At 40.6% G+C, this 14,256-nt stretch overlaps 1 protein-coding gene across 1 annotated transcript in view; it reads left to right on the forward strand.

Annotated features, from left to right (window-relative positions):
- The window catches only part of LOC111969944 (A disintegrin and metalloproteinase with thrombospondin motifs 9), a 67,383-nt gene that overhangs the window by 39,122 nt on the left and 14,005 nt on the right, over positions 1-14,256 (forward strand). Inside the window, exons 29-30 of the mRNA XM_023996342.2 lie at positions 6,041-6,208; positions 11,858-12,034. Of these exons, the coding sequence (XP_023852110.1) occupies positions 6,041-6,208; positions 11,858-12,034 (345 nt within the window). The remainder of the gene's footprint in view (positions 1-6,040; positions 6,209-11,857; positions 12,035-14,256) is intronic.

Here is a 14,256-nt window from a genome sequence, read left to right on the forward strand (position 1 = left end):
TCACGTCTGGAGGAAACCTGGCACCATCCCTACAGTGAAGCATGGTGGTGGCAGCATCATGTGTGGGAATGTTTTTCAGTTTTCAGTGGCAGGGAATGGGAGACTAGTCAGGATCAAGGCAAAGATGAACAGAGCAAAGAACAGAGAGATCCTTGATGAAAACCTGCTCCAGAGCGCTTAGGACCTCAGACTAGTGGTGAAGGTTCACCTTTTTATAAATTAGCAAACATTTCTAAAAACCTGTTTTTGCTTTGTCATTATGGGGTATTGTGTGTCGATTTGATGAGGGGGAAAAAACTATTTAATAATAAATAATAAAAAAGCTGTAACCTAACAGATATGGAAAAAGTTTAGGGGTCTGAATACTTTCCGAAGGCACTATATATATCATTCTGATGCTAAAGCTTTATTGACCATCATAACTGTAAGAATTCAATTGGTCTTAAAGGGGCAATCTGTAGTTCAAACAATAACAAAGCACCAGCCCACCACTGTTTCAGTAAACAGCTGAGGGATGGGGCTGGAGAAATGTAATCACTGTCAAAGTCATAGACAGATCTATGGATGCATGGACTGACCATCCATGTTTTAATCATGTTTTAATACAGTGTTTTGTTTACAATTACATTGTTCACCAACAAAGGGGTGAAACAAGCTTACATATTTAAAAGTTTAAAAAACTGATGTAGCAATGGCAGATTGCTCCTTATTAATTATAGAGAAGTTAATAATTATCTTATGTTTCTGCCTTATTTTACAGTCCACTGTTATTTACTCAGAAATTACGTCGTAAAATGGTAGTTACATGGTAATGAACTAATAATTACTTTTTAGTTATGTATGGGCCGGCTAGTTACCAATTATGCCAAATTCTTAAAGAAACAATAGGGTTTCTCAGTAAAGAACAGGTAAACACCAGCTGAAATAGGACTGTAGAATAAGGTGATAGCCATGTTATTTGATATATTATGTGATTCTTCAAGGTAATAGTCATTTTACCACAGCTTGAAGTCCTGACCCAGATTCCCTCCTTTTTACTAGCACAGACATAAGCACCCAGCCCAACCAGTAGGTCCAAGGCCCACCGCTCAGAAGGTGCTTGATATGAGTGTATTTATGTCTTGTTAGATATGTCTATATATTCGCTTTGTAAATAGTTTATTTTGGTGTGTTCACCAGTGCTCAATACACATGTGAAAATATGCTATGCTCAACCATACCTCACTTAGAACAAACACAACTCAACTAGCCATTAACTTATGATACTTACAATGGTGCTTTTGCAAAACAAGGGAGAAATGAGATGTAAACATTAAAAAATAACAAAAATAACTTAGTCACAAACGGTCTATTGTGACATAGATATGTATGTAAACACCTGTTTTTTTGAGTCGTTTTTCATAATCAATTTTTTGCTTTTTTTTCATGAGTTGATTATTGATTATGTAAAAAAAAAAAATAGTAGTTATGTTAGGTGAAAATGTGTTATAGTTTTTTTTAAAGGTAAAGATAACTTTTGAAGTGTGTTACATTTATTCACCAACAAACCTATTTTTGTTGTAGCTGAAAGAGAATGCCCCTTGTCCTAGCATTGTGAACACACAGTCAGTACCTGCGAGCACAGGGAGAGTTTATAGTGTTCTATATACCTGGAGCTCATCCTCTGAGCCAGTCATATGTGTCTACCTCATTCTCTATTAACCCCACCCGCCTTTATCTTCTGCTGGAGGGCTGCATTTTCATTCTCATTCATCATGATGTTAAGGCCATCCAAGGATGTTGGCCCTAAGCACAGATCCACGGTCTATGTTTTGAAAACTGATCTTGGACCTGTGGTTAGGCGCAAACTCTGCCTGGAGCCCACCCAGTCATTCCTAAGGCTAACTGTAACCTCCTGGTAATTAATGTGTGTGCATAAGTTGCAGACATCACACCTTATTTTAAGGGCCTGTTAACACAGCTCTCAAGCAGGAAGTGAGTGTATTTCTCACCACACATTGTTCACTAAAGAAAAACTATCATTTCTAACAGTCTCCATATGAGTATTGACAAGGTAGCATAAGGTTTGGGTTGATTATGACGAATCCAATAAGAGTGTGTAACTTTTTACCCTACTTGAAACAACTCCACACGCATTAAGTCTCATTGCAATGTGGAATTGTCGATCATTTGATGTGTAGAATAAAACACAGTTGTATTATTTTATCTAGAGCCACAAATTACAGCTTGGCTCCTTGTTGGAGTTTAGGGTGCATATTTTAGCAGTACGGCATGATGCATTTACAATGTGTTTGATGATATGAACAGGCTCTTGAAATAAAATACTCTATGCCTCTCATTCCATATGGCAGTATTAGTCTGGGTTTCAAGGACATTTGTGCATATTTATGTAATTATCTGTATTTATTTCTACTTCATTATAATCTCATGTCAATATTTAATTTTATTTGAACTTGCTGAATTTGTTCGCTCACAGAAAGGTAACTATTAAAGTGAAGTAGAGATACTATTAAAAACCAATGTTTCTTTCATTTATAGTATTTACCGTAAAATATAATGTTCACGATTCACGAACCATCACGAACAAGTGCTTATTCTCAAACTAAGTTCCAAAACATCCATTTATACTTGTTTCCTTGCTAGTCTGTTTCCTTGCTAGTCTGTTTCCTTGCTAGTCTGTTTCCTTGCTAGTCAATCCTCTAGCTAGTTGATTTAGCGTGCAGAAGCATGTTTTATTGTATGGATATCGGAAGTGAAAAATGGAGGTCATATGAGAGAAGAGAGACAAGACATCTGCACTCCTGACCTTATCTTAGTTACAGTAGGACTAGTGCTGAGGGAGAAAACTGATACCTACACTCTGGAACACTTTGTTAAAAATAGTTTTATTGAATGAGATAATTGCCATGAAGAACCACTAACAGTGAAGTGAACACATTCACTTATACTACCACAGGCAACCTTGAAGTCCTGTTAAAAATCTCATCAACATGTCTGTGCTTTAATTAAGAAGATTACCTTTAGATTACCGGTTTTGGCTTTACACTAATTACAGTAGGAATGTGGAAGTGGTCCATATAGTTAACCAAATCAACTATGGATTAGATAGGAAATTCTCTGCAAGTTATCTCTGCAGAGAGCATTACTTGAGCTCTCTAACTGGTGTTTTGAAAGGGGCGTTTTCAGTGAATGAAAATGTACAAATCACTGAGCAATATCTCTGTTGTCTTATGAGGTCAGGGACCCAGTGATCTCTTTGAGCAATTATGATTTTTCTGTCTCTGCCAGAGTTCAATGCCTTTCGTACCAAGGTAAATCTTTATTCTCTGTAACACTGGCTAGAAGGACTCCCATTTACTATGCTCATTCCTAATGGCTGACATGTTTTTTTGTGCGCCTGACGACACGTTCTCTTTAACTACGTCGCCCCCTCATCCGCCTCTCGCCAGTCCCCCCCTTGCCCCTTTTCACTGGCGGGTTGATGACATTGTTCCGATGGCGGGGGGCCAGTGACAGTGACTCAAATGAGAGCCCGTCAGAAAGACAATACAGGAGTGCATTGGGGGTCAAGGGTCACGTTTGATCTGGGAGGGGCCCCTTCCCTGTACATCTAATCAGCATGGATGGGCTTCTGGGAAAGGGCTGTGATCCCAGGAAAAAAAGCCGGGAAAGCCCTGTTGTCTGTGGGGACCCGAAAGGCCCTGTCGCCTGGGTTCTTTAGAATTCCAGGACGGAACACAGGCATCGGAATGTGGTGTATTTTAGGCACAAGTAGTGGTCTGTCAGAGGCCACTGTTTTATTTGGCACTGTAATAAAAGCATCTGATCTAATGATAAAATAAAATTGTGTCTGAATGCGTGATAGTTGAAAATAGTGTGATAGTTGGAAATAGTGTTGTAGATTAAAGGTAGTTTTGTGATGATTACAGTTTACATTGACATGAAAGTATAAATTTCACTCGGAGTATGCTAAAATATAGAGTCTAGTTTATTAAATGGTGTGCACGTGGTAGGTTGAAGGGTAAATTCCAGCATGGAACACGCACACTAGCTAAGTACATGAAAGGAAGGTGTCTAGTGCATACCCACAGAATTTGTGGATATAGAGAACTGGTTGGTGATTTACTTCCCCAGTGTTGTAATGATTCCCAAGGTAATAGAACGTTATTGGTGCAGAGCAATATGGCTGGAAAGCTCATTTAAAGAGTATATCAAACTTTGAGGAATGGTCTGACTTTTAAAAAGCAGCAGTCTGGCTGCCTGCCCCTCATTGTAAATGCATTTTATTAAGTGATTTAAACCTTTGTAAAATGCTATTTCTCCTAAATGGCCCTCCATGACCATGATCATAGCCTGTGTGTGTACTCTTCATGTCTACCTCACTCCAAATTCCAAACACCACTGTAACGTCTGCTCATAGGCCAAGGGGTGAATCAATAGTATCACATTTTTTATGGTAACTAAAACACCATAGATGGACAATAACTGCACCTTAAAAGTAGAAGTGTGCTGCACGCTCTGAGGGTGTGTTTACTTACACAGGCAGCCCAATTCTGATCTTTGTTCCATGAATTGGTCTTCTGACCAATCAGATCAGCTGCTTTTCCAATAATGGGGCAAAATATTAGAATTGCACTGCCTGTGTAAACGCAGCCTCAAGTTCTCATGCAGACTAATATCTGGCCTCAAGTGGTTATTATAAAGGAGGGCTAACTGTAACTGGTGACAGACTCTCACACTGCTGGGCCCCAATAACAGCCTCTAACCAGATGTATGCATGTGGGGAACATCTGGGCGACTAAGTCAGATTGCCTAAATGTAAAAAAAACACATACAGTACAGTACTCACATTTAAATGTTCTCTCTTATGTGTATTGAAATTCATTAGAGCAAAAAAATACAGCAAGTAATCACACATTGTTGGTGTTTTGGCTTCATTTTCGATTTGTTAATGGAATAAACTAACATTCGAATGAAGGTTTCATTTTCAATCAAGTTTATTATATGAAATTGGTGTCTGTGGTTAAACATGTAAAACAGTATCAATCCCTTAAATTAAATGACTTTAGTAACATTATATTTGTCATTCCTTGTCATTTTGTGCTTTTCTTTTAATTTGTTAATATAAAATGAAATGCCTATGATGTATATCCATTCACAAGGCGCTCACATCTCTACAGTCATTTCCGGGGGGGGGTAACTTCCTCCTTATTGAGCCATTCGTTGTCCTATGGGCTCTGGTGACATTTAGCCCCGCCCTCCCTCTCCTAAATGAGGTGAAAGGTCATTGTGGGTTCCTGTCCGGCGCGATCCCTCGCTGGGCAGCGCAGTGCCGTCATGCTGGGCTACGCACTCGTTCAACCCAGGGCCTGTCGCATCCTATCTGTCCTCACACTCTGAGACGCTTTGATTACCCAACCCCAACCCAACAGCCCCACTGAACTCACAGGCCTGGGAGCGCCTGACTGTGCTGGGGGGTGCTGGTGTGTGGGGTGCCTGCCTGTCAGACAGAGTTAGACCTGGGCCAGCTCAATGAACCTGGATGTGAACGTGGCTGGTGACTGTGTGCTGCTTGGCTCTCATGACTCTACCTTCTGTGGACTTCATCCGTTTAACAGAGGGGCCTCCGCTTCCGTCGCACATTTCTGTACGCTCAGCTTGCATTCACTAAAATCTAAAATGCTATACTGTAGAGATTGTTTTGTGTGTAAATGGCAGTGCATTAATATCTTAAGTCATGTCAACGTGCTAAATGTACGTTTCAAACCTATTCACATGATCTTATGTCCCACCTCATGTTACATACCGTATTTGCTAATAAAAATGTCACTAACCTTTTGTGTACTCTGAAGCCCTGTACATGTGATCTTGTTCTCAAGAAGAAGTAGACTGAAAAACTATTCAAGTGAATGATAAAAGTGTTCTATACTATACTCATCTGTCATCTAGTATTTTACATTGTTCTGGTATTTGATCTCTGTACACCCCCTATCTATAAACAATTTATTACATTTGACCTGCTCTTGACCTCCTGTTGCAGTGCTCTGCCGCATGTGGTAAAGGATCGAAGAACCGTAAGGTGAGCTGTGTGACCCGATCCGGTCGACCTGTTCCAGAGGACAACTGTAAACACCTGACCCAACCCAGCAAGGAGAGGAGCTGCCGGGGGCGCCGCTGCCCCAAATGGAAGACAGGGAGCTGGGGAGAGGTACTCTTTAAACCTGAAATAAACACTACATGCTACCACCACCAATCATGCTCCCAGTTCAGCACTCATTATTTTTCCTTTTAATGCTCATTAACTTTCTGATTCACTGGTGCACTGTGAGGTATGTGTCTGAGTTGGCATTTTTTCTAACATGCATGACTGTTCAGTAATATGTGTTCTGTGGCACCTAAAAATGTGGCCTGTCTTCTGGGTTGTAGCTCATCACTCTGGCGGTTTGAGAGGATCCCACACTGGGCTGCTATCTGGGGCAGTGGGAGGGAGGGATAGCCATGCCTCCACTTTCATCTGGGCTTGGCTGAGGTAGACTTTAGCCAGCATGAAGCTCCCCATGCCACGCTCCTTCCCTCCCGCCCGCCCTCCTATCCTATACCTCCCCAATTGGAAACATGTGTCAGAGGCTCCTCTTCCTCTACCCAGCCAGAGCAATCTGGTCTCATAGACTAGATGTAACATAGAAAATGAAAATCCATGACACTCAAATTAGTATGATATGTTACATTTGGTATGGTTACATTATTTTATTTATTTAATCTTTATTTAACTAGGCAAGTCAGTTAAGAACAAATTCTTATTTACAATGATGGCCTACCACGGCCAAATCCTAACCCGGGATGACGCTGGGCCAATTGTGCGCCGCCCTATGGGCATACCAATCACGGCCGGTTGTGATACAGCCTGGAATCTAACCAGGGTCTGTAGTGACGCCTCTAGCACTGAGATGCACGTCACCCGGGAGCCCAAAGACAGAAGACAGAAGGTTACTTAATGCAAAAACAAAAGGAGTGTGGTTGGTCGGGGTGGATGGGTCGACATATAACGCGACCGTCTAGCAACACAAAGGTGCATGTTCGAATCTCATCACGGAATACTTTTGCATTTTAGCAAATTAGCAACTTTGCAACTGCTTACTACTTTTTAGCTACTTTGCAACAACTTTTTAGCGACTTTGCATGTTACCTAACCCTTGCCCTAACACAAACCTTAACCCTTTAACCTAACTCCTAACCCTAACCTTAACCTCTAACCCCTAGCCTAGCTAACGTTAGCCACCTAGCTTTTATTTATTTATTTTACATCCACAAAATAATACATACTATACCAAATGAAACAAATCATCAACAAATGTGTTGTTCTGCCCCTGAACAAGGCAGTTAACCACTGTTCCTAGGCCGTCATTGTAAATAAGAATTTGTTCTTAACTGACTTGCCTAGTTAAATAAAGGTTAAATTTAAAACAATTAAAAATACTAGTCACGGATTTTCGTTTTCTATGTTATGGCTACCCCTGAATCCAGGTTGGCCAGAGAGACAATCCACTTACCACAGCAGGCCAGACACTTCCCAACATGCACCTCCCCAGCTGGAGAGCCTGGTGCTCTTTCCCCCTCTATTCCTCTCTGTCTCTTTCTCTTCCTCTCTCCACTGATCAGGGGCCCAGAAGAGATACACATCTGCCCTCCATACCTCAGAGGACTTGTTGTCTATCTCAAACAGCTCTATTGCATACATCTCCCTGACAATCATATTAATATAACCAGGTAACAGCTGATTTCACTGAATGTACTGTACCATCGTTATTTAACAGACACTCTATGGTAGCAATGGACCATTTTACAAAATGTAAAAAATGCACACACAAAATTACATAAAAAATTGGCAAATGTTTTTTTTTTTAAACACTCCACATGTTAACAACTGACATCCTACACATGTACCCACTTGTTCAAGGACAACACCGCTCAAACACTGTCTTAGTCCACTGTTGATAGTCCCAAAATGTTTTACATGTAAGCAATCAACTTTTGAAGATATAGAACTTTCAAAATACAGAAAGTGTCATGCAAAACGCATCATACTGTGACACATTCTGTATTTTGACAGTTATTGAGTGGTATTAGCCTTTAAGCCTTAGTGAGTAGTTCCTTCATAAACAATCAGCTTTATTTTGAATGTGATTATGAAATATGATGTTCAAGAAATCATTAGTCAATCGAAATATAGTCTTAAAGATAGACTCGGCGATATGATGTAGATGCAGAAAGTAAACACCTTTGTGTGTACATTTCCACAACAACTAAGAGCGTTGTTGCGTGAGGCTAAACTTCTCCCCTGTTTTGGTGCCCTGGCTACCGCGCTGTGAACAGCGTGAAGCGAACCCATGCACTTGTCCAGATACTGTGTGTGACTGTGTGAGAGTGAAGTGTTGCATCTCGCTCATCTCAATATCTCCGGTGCTGCTCGTGGCAACGTCATTTAGCTGAGTCTACCTTTAAATACTACAATTATGGCATTTCAGACTGGAAATATTCCTTCTTCAAGCAGGTGAACCTAATATAAAATAAATCCAGTAATCACATTTAGTTTTTCTTGTTTTGAGAATTAAATTAATACACATTGTTGAAATATAGAAAGGATAGGTAGCATAAAGAGATGGGATGCTCATGGCTTTTAATGGTTAACATGCAACTAATTTAACAAGGTGATTTCTCACCTCTCGCTCTGTGAGCCTCAGGAGGGTATGGACATCTGGATGTGTTTACTGATCCACACACACACACACAGTCCTCTAACCTTTAAGAGCATGTACAGTCGATTGGGTGGTAATAACATGTACACACACACACACACACAATAATATACACATTAACAGATAGACAAACTCACACACATACACAACAATATACACGTTAACAGATAAACAAACTCACACACAATAATATCAACAATTAACAGATAGACAAACGTACACACACACAAATAATATACAATTAACAGATAGACAAACTCTCTCACACACACAATAAATATACACATTAACAGATAGACAAACACACACACACGCACACAATAATATACACAATAACAGATAGACAAACTCTCTCACACACAATAATATACACATAACAGATAGACAAACTCACACACACACACAACAAAATATACACTTAACAGATAAACAACTCACACACACACACAATAATATACACATTAACAGATAGACAAACTCACACACACACACACACACCACAATAATATATAACTATTAACAGATAGACAAACTCTCTCACACACAATAATATACACATTAACAGATAGACAAACTCACACACAAGCACACGCACACAATAATATACACATAACAGATAGACAAACTCACACACACACACAATAGTATACACATTAACAGATAGACAAACTCACACACAAATACTCACTCAAAAACACACCAATAAATGCACTTTATAATCAATTAAGACACTTTATAATCAATTAAGGCATGTGTAATAATGGTCTTCATGTGCCTTTACCACATAAAAGCTCCCTTAGGAAAATACACTGTTAGCCATTAATGTTGGTGCACAAAACCAATTCAAATGTAAGTACAAACAGTATCAGGATTAACAGTATTGAAAGTGGATCTTTTTCTTTTAAGACGATAAGCATACACATTAAACATATAAACATGATTAGATTTGCATTATTAATGTCATTTTATGTTTCTAATAAAGTATTTTTAAAAGACCTAGATAGGCATGCTGAACATGCACAAACGTGAGGAAAACAAGGAAGTAGTGAACATTACATTCTTAGAGAAAATGGTTCCAAAGGGGTTCTGCGGCTGTCCCCATAGGAGAACCCCTTTTGGTTTCAGGTAGAGCCCTTTTTGGTTCCAGTTAGAACTCTTTTGAGTTCCATGTAGAACCCTCTCCAGAAAGGGTTCTACATGACACCTAAAATGGTTTTACCTGGAACCAAAAGGGTTCTACCTGGAACTAAACGGGGTTCTTTAAAGGGTTCTCCTATGGGGACAGCCGGAGAAAACTTTTTGGTTCTAGATAGCACCTTTTTTTCTAAGAGTGTACCCACCAACCAATATCATTCTTTCTACTTACATGTTGGGATTTTCCTCCAGATGTATTTCTGTTGTGTGCAGCTGTAGATTAAATTGATTAAATGTTTTACATTTCTTACATTTTTTAAGATAAAAAACTGGGTTAAATCAGCAAGACATTATACATTCAAAATGCAATGTCCTCAAGGCAGGGGTTCAAACTTCACTGTCTAGTGGAGAGAACCCCCCCCACCACTCCCTCTCCTCTCTCCCTCTCTCTCCATCTTCACAGAGGGTTGAAATCTGCTCTTTATTAACCCAGAGGAGACGGGAACACACGTGTGTGAACCCCCCAACCGTCTGGAGGGTTTTCACTGTAGTTACACTCTGCCCCACTTTTTAAGACACTTTTTTTAATTCTGCAAACACAACCTTGATTCAAGCTTACATTTTTCTTGCACACAACGTCCTGTGGTTAGATCTTTTGGATCAAAGCTCTAGACCCATACTTTTTGGAATAATACAATATCATGTTATGCAATGATTATGATGTGTTAGCTTTACTTAGAAGTATTGCTGTTGATATTGAGGCAAATTGTAGTGAATGATATTGAATTAAAATTGTAGTGGTACAGCAGTCAAAGGCTTAATAATAAGCTGTGTCCTTCAACCTGAAGCCAGCATGTAATTCTAAATCAAGTTGTATTACATATAAACCATAGAGGGGTCTGGTGTGAGTCAACAAACAAAATGACAAACCATTTATGCCATTTAACTACGTTTCTACCTGTATCTTTCAAAACATTAGTTTCACAGGCACATGTAACCGAAGTGCCTTGCTTGTTAGTGTAGTCTCGTGCAGGGACATAACCTTATTGAAGACCTAAAGACTTATGCCAACTAACCCAGGTTAAAGGTAAGTTAAACCAGTGTGTGTGACTGACATCTTTGCTGTGGAAAGTAAGGAAGGTGGGTGTAGCGTAGCCTTGAATAATGCAACCACCTTCCCTGCATGTGGTTCCTGAATTCAATTCCACACAGGTCTAAAATTAGGGTAATAAACATAGAAATGAATAATGAAACTCTACAGATGTAGCATCTTAATCTAAGCCAGTTTGCTAGAGCAGGACAAGAAACAGGAAATGTGAATTATTATGTGGATTATAATTAACGGACATTTGTGTAGGGGTTGATACATTTTTCATAAGGGAAAATGGAGGCTGAAATTACGAAGTGAAAATTATCAACTTCAGAAGTCTTTTTAAACATCAAAATACACTACAAAATAAAATTAAGATCCTACACCTGTATGTTAAAGAGTACATAATTTGCATATTTGGTTTCAACAAGTGTATAATTTTAATGTAGGAAGTAGTTGGCTCGACTAGTTGTTCCACTGGGACAGGTGATTAGAAGACACAATTAAAACTAAAGAGAGAGATGTTACACTTGTATTGCCATATATGATCCTTTGAGGTTATATCAATTGCAGAGATAAAAATAACAGTGCGTCTAATCATTTTTGTTTGAATTGCATTGAGTTCAATAATACATGATTCAATGAAATTCTGCTTCCTGTGCTTTTTATAGTCAATTCATATTCCGAAAAATAATAGTTCATATATTTAAAAAAATATCACACATTGATTTCATTTTTACAGTCAACTTGTACTCAAATAACTTGGTGATGATTGAAAAAGAATTGGTGGAGAGGAATGACATCCCAATCAAGTAAATATCAGACGTGTAGAGAATCGTTTTTAATACATCTTACCTTCTGTCCTGTTATGTTTCAGTGTTCAGCGTCATGTGGCAATGGAATACAGGAGCGGGAAGTTTTCTGTGAGGTTGGAAACCGGCGCAGCCCGGAGGAGACTGAATGTCCCCCATCCTCCCGTCCGGCCTCCAGCCAGACCTGCCGGGTCACTGACTGCCCCTCTCGGTACCGGTGGAGCAAGGGAGAGTGGCAATCGGTAAGTGCAACCTTGACGTCTCTCTGGATAACCGCATTTGCATGTTCTCCGAAATAAACAAACAGCGTGCGCGTCGGCGTGTCCACTCAGTTGGCGCGTGGATATTTCGCGCAGTGCTGTTTCAAGCGAGGTGTAGCGCAGCTGACAGACAGAGTGGGACCTCACGCTCGTCCCAGAGACATTCCCTGTAAGGAAGGGGCTGAGGGAGCTCCAGAGCGCGCAAAGGCGCGTATGTATCGAATTACTTTTGTGCCTGTAATGTCAAGCAAACCTTTTTAATTGAAGAACAACATTCTTAGTATTGCAAACAAAAATAATGATTTGGAAAACAAAACATTAACCAAAAGTATTGAGAGCAAAATAAATATAGCAAGGAAATCATTTTGAAAGGCAAGAACAAATTAATTGTAAAAACATGAATGCAAAAATATATATATATATATTCAGTGAAACATTTTCAATGATAACTCTTTGCTTGCATATAATAAAAAATATTTGGTTAACTTACCCTGCCATTTGCTTTCTCTGCCTTTTTTTTGTTGCTTTTGCCAAGTTTTGCCACAGTCATTCCCTGTACACGGGGTGTAGAGGGAGGCATAGATGATGTGTCTCTATTGGTCAACCTTTTTTGGAGTGACAGTTCATCCTCATTTGTGACCACTGCCTTATTATGTAGCAACGTTTGAAATTGTGTTTTTTTACATTGAATAAAAGTAGAGACTCAGTGATAGAAAATGGTATACCATACACAGCAGTTGAGGAACAATGGGAAAGTAATTCTTCTTTGAAAGTTGATAAACTTGTAACCACACTTTTGAGAAAATGGCCCTTAATGTTTGGTACACCTACTGGAGAGCTCTTCTTTGTCTACACCCATTCAGCATCGTTCACACCCTCTTAAGCCTTAGTCCCACCCATCTCTTTAAGGATTCACATTTGACGCCATGTACTAAACAGAGAGAGTAGTTTAGTAAACAACCAAAGATTTCAAGACTTAAAGTTGTAAAAGTAGTAGCCTACAATAAGGAAAAACTCCAGGTAAAAATACACTTTATCTAGTCCTTAGCCTTATAACGACACAGGGCGAGTCCCAGATGCAGACACTGGAGGCAGATGGTTCGAATCTCTGATATTTATTGAAAAACAAGAGGCAGGTCGAGGACAAGCAGATGTTCATAAACCAGGTCAGAGTCCAAAAGGTACTGGGCGGCAGGCAGGCTCATGGTCAGGGCAGGCTGAATGGTCAGGCAGACGGGTACAGTGTCAGGGCAGGCAAAGAGTCAGAACCGGGAGGACCAGGATGTCCTGGTACTCTGCGGGAACGGCAGAGAAATCCGAGGCTTTACCTAAACCCGTAGGACGACAACCCGGGGGAGGTTGCGCCGCCTTAAGGCAATGTGAGTGGAAGAATGGGCTCCAACCCAGGATAGAACCAGMGGTCCACTCAATAACGGAGTTGTGCCTCAGGAGCCATGAAAATCCAGAGGGAGAAGCTGTATGGACTTACTGTGATTGCCTGATACCCGCAGGTTAGTGGGAACTGTGCTGTGCGTGACTCTGCCAATGGAGTGTCCGTCTAGTGCTCTGGTGTCCATGGGAACGGAGAGGAGTTGTGAGGAGATACCTAGGTTAGATACCAGAGTAGCGTCCATAAAACTCTCATCAGATCCAGAATCAATGAGCACCCGGAGAGATTTAGACCGGTCACCCCACACAGCAGGATAACATGAAAAGGAATATGGGTAATGGGAGTTAGAAAACTCCCAGTCTGGCCCACCAGTGTACTTGTACCTACTGATGAGCCTGGTCTTTTACTGGGAAGGTGGCTATGTAATGCCCCACAGCACCACAATACAGACAACTGTTGGAGCTCAGCCTACGTTAAACGTTCCTTAGGCGATAATCTGGCTCTGCCCAGTTGCGTAGGCTCCAGAGTGAACGAGTCGCCCGTCCCCGGTGATTTCCCGAGGGATCTCGGGTGGCTTCGGCTCCTCTCGGAAGTACAGACGTCGGGGACTTCTGGGGAGCTTTGCTGCACAGCTATTTTCAGGTCTCTCCAGAGATGTTCGATTGGGTTCAAGTCCGTGCTCTGTCTGGGCCACTCAAGGACATTCAGAGACTTGTCTCAAAGCCACTTTTGCGTTGTCTTGGCTGTGTGCTTAGTGTCGTTGTCCTGTTGGAAGGTGACCCTTCGCCCCAGTCTGAGGTCCTGACCGCTCTGG

This window comes from Salvelinus sp. IW2-2015, linkage group LG11 (genome assembly GCF_002910315.2).
Source record: "Salvelinus sp. IW2-2015 linkage group LG11, ASM291031v2, whole genome shotgun sequence".
Taxonomy (NCBI): domain Eukaryota; kingdom Metazoa; phylum Chordata; class Actinopteri; order Salmoniformes; family Salmonidae; genus Salvelinus; species Salvelinus sp. IW2-2015.